The sequence below is a fragment of the Panthera onca genome, chromosome C1 (assembly GCF_046562875.1).
Source record: "Panthera onca isolate mPanOnc1 chromosome C1, mPanOnc1 haplotype 2, whole genome shotgun sequence".
Taxonomy (NCBI): Eukaryota; Metazoa; Chordata; class Mammalia; order Carnivora; family Felidae; genus Panthera; species Panthera onca.
Window position 1 is genome coordinate 101,644,759 of NC_138346.1, and position 11,991 is coordinate 101,656,749.

At 38.9% G+C, this 11,991-nt stretch overlaps 1 protein-coding gene across 3 annotated transcripts in view; it reads left to right on the forward strand.

Moving 5' to 3' along the window:
• Positions 1-11,991, forward strand: part of INSIG2 (insulin induced gene 2) — a 56,337-nt gene that overhangs the window by 7,234 nt on the left and 37,112 nt on the right. For 2 of the 3 annotated variants that reach the window (XM_060625752.3, XM_060625751.3), the window contains exons 3-5: positions 6,267-6,391; positions 9,868-10,034; positions 10,200-10,299. In XM_060625752.3, the coding sequence (XP_060481735.1) occupies positions 6,267-6,391; positions 9,868-10,034; positions 10,200-10,299 (392 nt within the window). Of the gene's footprint in view, positions 1-6,266; positions 6,392-9,867; positions 10,035-10,199; positions 10,300-11,277; positions 11,898-11,991 lie in introns of those variants that run through there. The other variant, XM_060625750.3, reaches the window with a different exon arrangement.

An 11,991-nucleotide genomic window follows, 5' to 3' on the forward strand; every position in this document is an offset into this window, starting at 1 on the left:
ACATTAAAAAAAATAAAAAAAAATTTAATCCTAAAACAAATCTTGCTTGCCTTCAGGTTGAGGCTTTTAACTTCTTAATTTTATCCTTTCTTCAACCCACCTCATATTAAGTCTTACTCTGAGTTATTTTGATGATCATTGTCACTGTTTGGTTTGAAGGGTTGGATCTGTGTATGTTATGGCCTTGTTTTTGAAGTAGATGAAAACTTTAAAGATGGAGTAGTTGTATTCAAGTTTAAAGCTTCATGTGGGCAATAATTTACTTTCAAAATCACCCAGATTCGGAGCGCTAGGTGGCTCAGTCAGTTAAGCGTTTGACTCTTGGTTTTAGCTCAGGTCATGATCTCATGGTTTGTCAGTTTGAGCCCCGCATCCTGACAGTGTGGAGCTTGCTCAGAATTCTTTCTCTCTGCTCCTCTCTCTCTACCCCTCCCCTGCTTGAGTGTGTGTGTGCACAAGCTCTCTCTCAAAGTAAATAAATCAACTGAAAAAAAATTTAAAGCTTCATGTTATTATTTTTTAGATTTTTGGACATGCTTTCTTCTTGGTATCTTGGTTTCAGATGTAGCTTAAGAATAGAGAATACTTAAAGAGATATGTAAGGTAGATTCTCTGCTTAAAAATTGTTATCCTATTTCAGGAGTTATTGTAGATCTTTTTTGGTGGACAATGTGTAATGAATAAGGTGGAGCATTTCAGAAAGGCTTTGTAATACCGAGCTTCCATAATGGATACTCTTTAGCTTTTTCCAATGACGGAGACCAATAGATTAATAATAAAAAAGAAAGTGATAGAAGGGAGCCATCATTGTGTGGTAGAAGAAAATTCTGATCGAGAGAGAAATTGCTTTTTGGAACGTCCACTTGGTGTCTCATATTTAATATCAGCGACACTTTGCAGTATAATGTAGATCCTTCTTGACGTCCATCCCAGAGCTGGAGGTTGAAGAGTGAGGAGTTAGGTGTGAGATGTTTTAGAATGACCTCGTGGAATCTAGTGGACAATTGCATGGATTGAAGGGCATTTTTGTCGTAAGGTTCCAGTGTGGTTTATGAATCAATGTCGCTATCACAATATTCACATTAAGGTTTGTAAAGGCAGAGATTCTTAGTGGCCCCAAGATCATTACATTTTCTGAGAGAATAGGCAAACTAGTCCAAATACAGGAGAAAGCAAAATTATATTTTATCATTCTCTGTCATATCTACTAGCCCTCATATATTTTCTTTTCTTTCATCTAAACTCAAAAGACAAAAATTAAGTTTTCCCACCATCTTTTTCTAGTTTTTTTTTTAAGTTTATTTATTTATTTTGAGAGAGAGAAAAAGAGGGAGGGAGGGACAGAGAGAAGGAGGGAGAGAATCCCAAGCAGGCCCTACATTGTCAGCACCCAGCCCGACGTGCTGTGTTCATGTCCTGAACTGTGAGATGACCTGAGCCAAAACCAGGAGTCAGATGCTTAACTGACCAAGCCACCCAGGCACCCCTGGTTTGCTTATTTTCTCTTATGGTATAGCTGCTGTCTGGCTACTAATTGAAGCTCTTTGGGACTTGGAAGAACACATCTTTTCAGGATAGACAAAAGGAAGGTCAGGGGAGAGAAATTCTTATTGAATGCCTCCTCACATGCTAGGCACATCCCTTAACCCCAGGGATGTGTAGGGCAACTTTGGGAGTGATATTTTGGCATTGTGCCTCCTTTGGGGGAATGAGGAACCTGAGATAAAGAGAGGGTATCCGTGAGCCCAGGGTCTGAGGACCAGTGAGTGGTGCAGCTAGGTCAGATGTCACATGCTGGAGAAGGGGAAGAGAAAGCTACTCACACTTCCCTCTCCTCAGGGTGTCTCTTTTGCAGATGAAGCGCCAGGCTTGGATGGAACATAGTGTTGTGTGATGTATGTTCGTGGATGGGGGGGTGCGCGGGGGTGGGGGGGCAAGTGAACTTGACTGAGGTTTCATTGTACCTCCATTAAGGAGAGGACCAGGGGCTGTGTCCCCCCCCTGTGGTGTGGGCACTTTTGCCACAAACTCGTATTTAGGAAAGAAGATTCCAAATGTTAATGCTGCATTTCAGTCACTTTGTCCCTACTTTCCTTCCTTTCCCCAGCCACTAGGTTTGTCACACGTGCAAACTTCACAGCTCTCCGTTTGGGGTATTTACACTTACATTTCTTGCTTAAGTGTTTCTTCTGAAAGCAGTGCATTCCACGAGGTAACTGGGCAAGTGAAGGTAGAGAGGCATTTGGAAATCTAGATTCCAGTTAACCTTGCTGCTGATTTTGTTGGGTAGGTCATGGTATTTAGTAAATGAGAGCAAAGTACCAGATTTGTGAAAGTTGGCAAAGGTAGAAAATGGATTTCTGCCCCTCCTGCCCCCAATTTTAGGGAAAGTATCAAGGAAATAAAAAGTCAGTGGTATAAGAAACATAGCGCATACAAGTTGATATGCGTTCAAAGTATGTATATGTTTTTCTGTACATGTGCTGGAATGCATTTTCAAAACTCTCTAGGTTCTTAACCATCTTAAGTCAGAAAAACTGAAAATTGTACTTTCATTTTCCTGTCCAACAATATTCATAGATTGAGCTCCCTTCTGGAGGTTCTCCAGAATCACCACTTTGTACATGCAAACCAAAGGGCCCCTGGTTATTTGCTACCTTTCCCTATAACACAGTGCCGGAAAATTGGCTAGCCATGCTTCTAGAGGGACACCCAGTAGAGAAGTCTCGTAAATTGCCTTTGCTCTCATTTTCCTTTTTATGGTTCTCTATTTTTTAATTTAATAATGGCTGGTGTTTCAAGCTGATTAACTTCTCTGTGTGTGCAGTGCGTTAGAATCAGTTAGAAACCTCTTGAATGTTACCGAGGGCTGCAAAGGAATCTTTCTGAAGAATGAATAGAGGAAAAAGATAACCATCATTGTGTGAGTAACATTAACTGGAGAAACTGACTCGAAAAATCCTAAGTAACCAAATTATGTTCAAACCTATGAAGCTAATGTCTAATGTAAAAAGAAAAAACAAATCTTTCCAGGTTGGCCAGGCAGTCATTTACCCAGTTCCTAGGGAGCTCCGCAAGACTTCTCCCGCTCTTACCTCCAAGTGTCCAACTTCTGTGTTTCCTCCGTCTCTTTCTTGGTCCAGGCAGGCCCTTTACCAGTCTGATGGGAATTTTCAATTTTTTCCTTTTTGGCTTCTGATTTTGAACTCTGCCTGCTACCCCGTCCTGTGTGGTGCACTTGGTGCTACTGTAGGAGCGTGTTCCTACACGCTCTATCTGGTTCAAACCAGATCTGGTTCAAACTCAATGGCATTATTTCCTGATTCCCCAGTGTCTGCAGGGTGAAGTCTCTGATATGGCCCTTGCCGACTTTCATCTTCCTCTGAGGCTTTCTGAAGCTCCCTTTTTGCATGAAGCTTACAACTTGCAGGTGATAGTGGGTATTTGGCAATTTCCGTGCTTTTCCTCAAATGCTTCCCTTGGATTAGAAAGCCCTTTCCACACGCTGACCTGCTGAGCGCTGCTGCCTCAGGGCCACCTCTTCTGTGAAGCTTTCCTGAAACCTCAGCACCCCACTTTCCCTCAGCACATGCCAAGAGAGGACTGGGCCCCCACCAGGCACTGTCAGTGCTACCCCTAACGTATTACTGTATTGAATTGTTGCTGTGATCACTTTGGGGCTGGGATCATGTTTTGCTCTTTTTTCTTTTCAAATCCCCAGCAAACGTCAAGAACGAGACACATTATGGGAGCTTAAGTATTTATTGAATGGAACGTTGCTTATCCTGTAGCTGTTTTCCATGAAAGTCTATCTCGTTCAGTGGCTTTGTTTTTTCAGCCCCCTTTCCTTGCAAAACATTTGATTTCACTGTCCCTTGTAGTGTATCACTGAATTAAACACACTTCCATCCAGAAAACATGATGACTTAATATTGATGTCTTACAAACTTATTCTGGTTTTGGCTTGGTAGGCTGTAACTGGTCCCTGGGAAATAACTTAAATCTATCCCAAGCAGTGTTAGTTTGCATCAGAGAACCCTGCGATTAAGCAGGATGATGTTTGCATGTAATGTTACACTGGCACGATTTTAACGGTCTCTCTTGTTAGGATAAGAAAGTGGAGAAAGAGGAAAAGAGGCCCAGACATACTTCTGCTGAGCTCTCAAACAGTGGAGCCTCACTGAGCTGTAGATATTGTGATCAGACTCTGCCATGCCTTTATTTAAAGGGAAGGAAGAAGACATTTAATGGGAAGTGACAGGCTTCCTCGAATTCTCCTTCTCAGGGAGCATCCGAGAACCATGCATACTCAATGGATTTGATTTTTATTGGCAAATCCCAAGGTTGGCAGCGTGGCAGTTTAAATTCCTTTTTGTGTTTTTGCTTTCTCTCCTCAGTTGTCTCTCCCTTGTGAGTCTGACATCACATGCATACAAATCTAGTCAATTTTACTTATTTCTTTGCACACACGTCAGTATTCTCTATGTGATAATTCTTTACCTATGGCATCAGCTGCTGAGGAAAATTGACTTGGAATGCCTGATCTTAGTTGATTTCACTCAGCAACAGGCAGAGGGAGGAGAGGGAGAGTGAGAGTGAGGAATGATATGAGCTGTTAGTTTCATGACCCCTTGAGAAAAAAAAAAAAAAAAAAGAGGTAACATTCATTTAGATATATTTCAACTGTTAGGCATGCTTGGTGCCATTTTAATTTTGTAGAAATTTGGAAGTGCTGTCAGTTAACCTCACAGGATTTTAGAGCCGAGCCTTTTAAATAGGAATAGGATATGAAAGTTTTAAATTTACTAACAGATTTTGGAGGTCTGCATGGCTGAAATTTGTTGTTAATCTCTTGATGGTCTGTGAACCCGCTATGCTCAGCAAAAGCCTAATTGAGGAGAGCGCTTTCAGATTTGTAGATTAGGACACAGATATATCATTGTAGCAGCTCACCTCCAGATGGTAGACTGCTCCACTGGTCTGCTAGCCTGCGATTTGTGATATTAATTGATTTCCATTTTTCCTTAATGATTGGATGCATCATTTGTTAAGGTACAGCTAGCCACTGCCGGGCCAGGCAGGGGTTCCTGGTCCTCAGGCACTCAGATCTTGGTACAGTAATTTCAAGATACATCATAGGTAGCATTGGACCTTCTAAACATGCTTTCAACTATTGTAACAGTTGTGTCTTTAACTTAATGGCAACATATCCATTCTGTTTTTAGGAAGTTTAGCAAATCAAAGCTGCCTAGCTATTTCCTGTTTAATTTAATCTGTAAAAGTACATTTTCCTTATAACTTGCTGAAGACTGTTTTGATTCATTAAGGTCTTTTTTTAATGACCAATTTAGCTTTTAAAATCCTCTCCCATTAAATGAATAAAATGTTGAAGTTTGACAAGTATTTTAATTAAAAATCGGGTGCAAGTATTCTGAGTCTCAATCATAGACATTTTGCATAGTTATTCATAACTACACAGTTAACATTAAAGATGTTTTTTCCAAAACTAAGAAATGTACTAAAATCATTCCTCCTTATTTTTTAAGAGTAAATTTAAATTTTAACTGAAATTTATAGTTCTTATAGATTATATTTCCTAAGTTTTTTCTATGTGCAGAAGGAGGCTCAAATGTAGATTTCTGTTGTAAGTTTCCCCGTTTTGACAATATGACCTAGAGTCTCATTAGAGGGCCAGGGTGCAGGGGGACGTTGGGACCCAGCACTGGGTGCAGGAGACAAGCTGGAGGAACTAAGATAATCTGTGTAGCAGGACAGCCATCGCCATCCGAACGAGCACGGTGTGTGTGATGAGGTGTGATGAGCTTATTATATGTGTTTACGCTTCTAGATTGCTTTAGATAGTTTGTGGCATTATATAGCATGTTTCATGGTTATGTAGTTTAGAGAGAACATTGCTTAACTGCCAACTGGTTTGATGCTTTTCAAATCTCAGGGATAGTAGTAGTAGAAAAGTAGCATGAATCATCTAGTGCAAAGTGCTAAATTGTGAATCATGCACTGAAATGGTGCTCTGCCAGTTACAGTTGAGGATACTGTGGTAAGCATTTACAGCGCTTTCTTCAGCGGTGGTATCTTTTTTCTTTTGGGACGTAAGTTTAAAAATATCCGTGATTGATGTTAAGTAACTTGAAGAGCTTTTTAAACAGTCTTTCAAATGGTTATGGGGGTTGTAGCTCTTTTAGCTTAAGTTTTGCCGGTATAGCATTGGAGATGACTTAATTTTTTTTTTCTCCTTTTTTCCACAGCTGTGATTGGGTTATTATACCCCTGCATTGACAGGCATCTAGGAGAACCACATAAATTTAAAAGAGAGTGGTCCAGTGTGATGCGGTGCGTAGCCGTCTTTGTTGGTATAAATCATGCCAGCGCTGTATCCTTTCCGCTGTAACAAAATGCATAATCACAAAGCAGCTCCAACAAACCAAAGGTTAAACAGTCCCTTGCAACTTCACTGTTGTCAAACTGTGCTGTGTCTCCTTAGCCAGAAAAAGAATGTGTGCCGTGTTGTTGAAACATCACAGGAGCAGCTGTGGGCTTACAGGGAGGGGTAGAGCCTTTCATTTACATCTTCAGTATCATTTAGAAACTTCTCCTGTTTAAAAACTGTGCATGTTTTTCTTAAATTAGCTTACTTCATTACTTCCGTATAGTTTCGGTAACTCTGAGATTGAAACAGGTACATTTTCAAAGGATTTCTTTCCTCTTTTTTCATTTAAGACTTGCCAAGAAGGACATGTGGTGGCTTCATGCTGGCTTCTTTTTTTTTTTTTTTTTTTTAGTTTGTTTCTAACTTAAGGAACCTGTAATTTTTTCAGAAAAAGTCAGACTCATCTATTGGTTCTAATCAATGCCAGCAAACCACATAAATGTCCTTAAAGGTGGCATAATGAAAATATTCAGCTTGGACATTGACCAAAAAGAACTTTTTTGCCTAAGGTACATATTTTTAAAATTTGATCATTTAAGGATTCTGACAATTTATTTTGTGATGAATGAATATTTTTATTTTTTGGGGTTTTTTTATTTAAAAATCTGTTTAATGTTTATTTTTGAGAGAGAGAGAGAGACAGAGCTCGAGTGAGAGATGGGCAAAGAGAGAGAGACAGACAGACACAGAATCTGAAGCAGTCTCCAGGCTCTGAGCTGTCAGCACAGAGCCTGACACAGGGCTTGAACTCACCAACCATGAGATCATGACCTGAGCCGAAGTTGGATGCTTAGCCAACTGAGCCACCCAGGCGCCCCTGAATGAGTATTTTTATAGTGTCCTTGCTAGAAGGGTGAAGTGGCCTCTGTTTCCCTTCTCCCCACTGTCTTCTCCCCCACAGCACAGAGAAAAATGTCAACCCCAGAACAAACGTTTTTGGCCTCATAAGGTTTTTATCCTGTCATCCTCCCTGCTTCTCTTCTCCCCCACCCCTGACTTTCCTTTGTAAAAGAGAGTCTGGGACATGCTAGTTCAGTCATCCCTTTTCTAGAAGATGTGGCTTAGAGAGTGGAGGGGCAGGAGCTCTGGTGCGGGGATGAGCGTGGAATGCGGGCCAGGCTGCCCAGGGTTCCCTCCTGTGGCTCTGTACCAGGCTCAGGGCTGGCAGTTAGCTGGAGAGAGGCGAGGTCACGTGGCAGGTAGATTCCTTGTCGGTCACGTGGCAGGTAGATTCCTTGTCTTTTACAGAAAATACTGAGGTATTCTGGAAAGGCTTGGGAGGAGGAATGGAGGCAAGCAATAGGGTCCTTGATTCCACAAACACATCGCCTTTCTCTTCCCAATTGTGTTAGCCCTTAGGGCTCTGTGAATTTGGAAGGCCCTCAGTGGCGGTTATTATTTTGGTTTCCCATTTCCTTTTACATGAAAGAATTTCCTAACATGTTTAGCTTGGTGACATCTTTGAGATTTAGGATTTTATGACAAACAAATCTAGTGATTAGAAGGGTTTAAAAAGATAGACTCCTGGGATATTCTATCTAGAGGACAACTAGAAATCACCCAGTTCTACATTTTCTTTATAAAGATAGTAAGACAAATGAAAGCTGGAGGGGTTGGGTACTTTGCTAAAGCGTTCATACCGCAAGGCTAGGACAGAGCTGAGACCGGATCCCGGAGATCCTGACTTGAGTCTATGAAGGGCTGCTTCTTCTATTCCAGAGCCCTATAAGCGTGTAAATTCCTCTCCAACTGGTAGATTAGATGGCTCTACTGTAGATGTTTCAGGTGTTTTTGAATAGAGACATTTAAATAGCCTTTTCTGGGATTTAAAAACCTTTATATGTCTAATTTAAATTTTTTGCTTTGGTCATCTTCTTTCTCTGTCAATGAAACACTTGAATATAGCAATTTTTAACTGTTCTGCCTGCCCTTTAAGTAAAATCCAAAATGTTTGCAAAATTTTAGCATAAATTTATAACGTAGACTTGATATTAGGTCCCTTAGATTTGAGAAATGACATGGTACTATTTTTCAGATTAATGTGTTTTACCTGTTTACCTTATTTTGCTTTGCCCCTTAATGAAGTTAATTTAGTTATCATAGGTAGCACTCAGTTAATATCAAATTCTGCTCTTTAAAAGCATGTTTATTGCATAGAAAAATCAGAGCATATAACCTTTTCTTTGGAGTTTTAGGTATAATGCCTGCTAAAGAATAAGGAAGCTTTTCCAGAAAGCATACAATAAACTATAGGTTTTTTGTTAAGTCAAGCCTAATCAAGAAATGACCTTGAGGGAGTGGCCAACAATAGCCCTCGGATACTGAGGAGTTAAGCAAACCTGAATTCCAGGTTTTGGAGATACCAGATGGTGTGGTGGGGGAAGGGGGATGGTGGTAAACAACAGGATGTCAAAAGGAAGTGAGAAATAGTTTTGTATGCATTTTTTGAACTTCTTCTCTCTTCTCTAGTTGCAGCATGGCCAGTTAGCTTGGCGAAATATCTAGTCTCCCCTGGGGAGCTGGATATAGTGCCAAGATGTGGCCTTTGGGACATAGATAATGCCCTTTTAATGATACTTGAAATTAATTCCTTTAGTGTAATCCTCTAGCAAAGAAATGAGAAAATTGAATTTGTAAAGCTTCGTTTTGCCCAGAGATTTTGGAGTAGAAAAGGGCCGTACATTTGTGAATAGATGCTTAAGTAGGTGACGGAAATAAAATATCATTTGAGCAAACTGTCCTATACCAGAAAGTCTCAGGCACCAAAATAGCTTGGCAGGTTGCAAGATAATGTTCACTTCAAGGCTTTATCCTCAACAAATTAAAACTAGAACAGTTGACATAATAGAAAGGGATACTGTGTCCTTGGTACTCTTGTTTCTGAACTGCATTATTATAAAATGTGTCTGTCAGTAAATCATACAGAGAATGTGGTACCCTGTTAAATAGCTGTCAACTCTTCTATTTTCAAGTTCTTGTATGATTCTCAAGTAATTCTGAACCTGTTTGAGAAGTGATATTGGTTTCTTTTTTAGCAAAAGTATGTTCCTTTAGCAATACTTGTGTTCTGAGGCTTCTGGTTACATTTTTAGCCAAGAAAGCATTTCTCAAATAATGGGTCTGATCTTATAAATTGTGACTGTTAGAGTGCTATTTTTTTTCTTTTTTTCTTTTTTTTTTTTTTTTAGGAATTACAGGTAGGTGGGATCTATTAATGAAATTATCATGTGCTCTGTGTATCTTTAGTAAATATCAGAGAGAGTTAGTATCACCCAGTGTCAATATGTTGTATGAAAAGACTGACCACGCTCTGGAATAAGCAATCAGTTCCCGTCCCAACAGGAACATCTTTTAGAAAAACGAACAGGTGGTGTTATGTGGCTACAAGTTTTAAGATGATTCTTTAACACAGATCTCAGAAAGTGGATTTTGATAACAACATACAGTTGTCTCTCACACTGGCTGCACTCTCCATTGGACTGTGGTGGACATTTGATAGATCTAGAAGTGGTTTTGGCCTTGGAGTAGGAATCGCTTTCTTGGCAACCTTGGTCACTCAACTGCTAGTCTATAATGGTGTTTATCAGTAAGTATTCTTTTTGGTGCTTGTTTCCTAAAATAAATGACAAATGATTTCAGAATTGAGCTTTTAAAATTGGGTTAGCCACTTTACAGAGTAACAGCTTATTTCCATTAATAAGTGTCATTGTACTTCCTCGGTGGGTTGTTAAAAACATTTCTATTATTCTAGATATACATCTCCAGATTTTCTCTATGTTCGCTCTTGGTTACCGTGTATATTTTTTGCTGGAGGCATAACAATGGGAAACATTGGTCGACAACTGGCAATGGTAAGCTGATGCTTATTTCATCTGTTATTGAGATGAGAGACAGGTCTTCTCCAAACCAAGCATACTAGAAGTCAGAGGAACCACTGGACAGAAAAACTAAAATGTGTTACGGATAAGGTGCTATGACTTATCCTCTAATTTTAAAAAACTAATCTATAGGTTTCTACTCCATCAAAGAGACAATTTTAAAGGTGAAAAGAGACATGACTAGTGACTGTGTTGCTTCAGTAGTTATCAATTAGGACCATCTCTGGCAAATCAAGGTGTTTGATCATTTTAGTTAAAAAGAAAAAGGACACTGTCGATAACCCCAGTCATAGATGGCAAGGGTCAGACAGAAGCATTCAAGGGCCACAGCAGTTTCATGAATAAGTGCTGTCACTTTTATCGTTGTAGCCAGCTAGGCGAATTGAGTGGCTTATGTTACTGTCGTTTTAATAATCTAGCCACCCAGTTATCTTAAGCCTCCTAGTTTCCTTTATTTTGAATTGTGGGTGTACATCTATAGCTGTACTTTTAAAATAACGGTTTTGACCAGAAGATTTTGCTAATGTAACAGATTTTTTCGTTGAAATTGTAAAGCTATTTGAGAAAATATTATCTGAATTCACTGTATCAGTCCTGTCATTAAGTTCATGACCTTTCCTTTGCTGATTCACCTTACTGAACACTCAAAGAAACCCATTCTGCTTCCTTTCATGTTGTAAGATTGATCTGAATCATACTGTTGTTATTTGCTTGAAATGCAGTAACCTTGTCTTTTGCCTGCGTTTTCTATGTCTCCTTTCACTTCTAGACTGTGAACTTTCTTTTTCCCTATCACATTTGTCATTTAATTCAAATCATCGCATAACTCTCAGATTCTTTGACAAATAAAGTGGGCATGTGTTAATAAAGTATTAATTTTTAGTTTATATGGAAATTGGTATCCCAAATAAACCTTAATCTGTTAACCTTTTAACCTTTTAATTTTTACAGTATGAATGTAAAGTTATCGCAGAAAAATCTCATCAGGAATGAAGAAGGCAAAAATATATCTTTTGTACAGAAAAACAAGCTGAAAAGGGCATGATAGCTATACCAACAAAACGTCAGACTGTAAAATTGCTAGGATGCAGTTTTCCCCTTGATTGGTGTATAGGTGTGTATGTGTGTGTGTGTGTGTATGTGTGTGTGTGTATATATATGCATATGTATATACACATATATATGTATATATACACAAGTATATACGTGTATATATACATATATATGTATATATTTACACACACATACATACACACATATGCTCATATGCATATACATGCACATACGCATATATTACTGCAATCTGTGATTGCTTCATCTGTAAATCAGTTACAAACCTTTATGTATTTGACTTAAATAACTATAAAATATATATGCACTACATTAAAAACATGTTCATTAATAGATGAAATTTTTAAATTAATTTTTTAAACATACCATATATTGTATCACAATGTTGATGTGCCAAAATATTCTGTTATTGTCATGCAGAGTATAAGAATGCTTGAACTGTTAATAAACTTAGTGAAATAAAATAGGAGGAAAGCCAAAAAAAAAAAGAAAAACAAAAATGGAAAGCTGGCATATTCTCTTTTGCTTACTGTTGTGCCTTTTTATTTTTCTAATCACAGCAGTATGAGCTATGGGTGCCCTAATGTGTGGTTA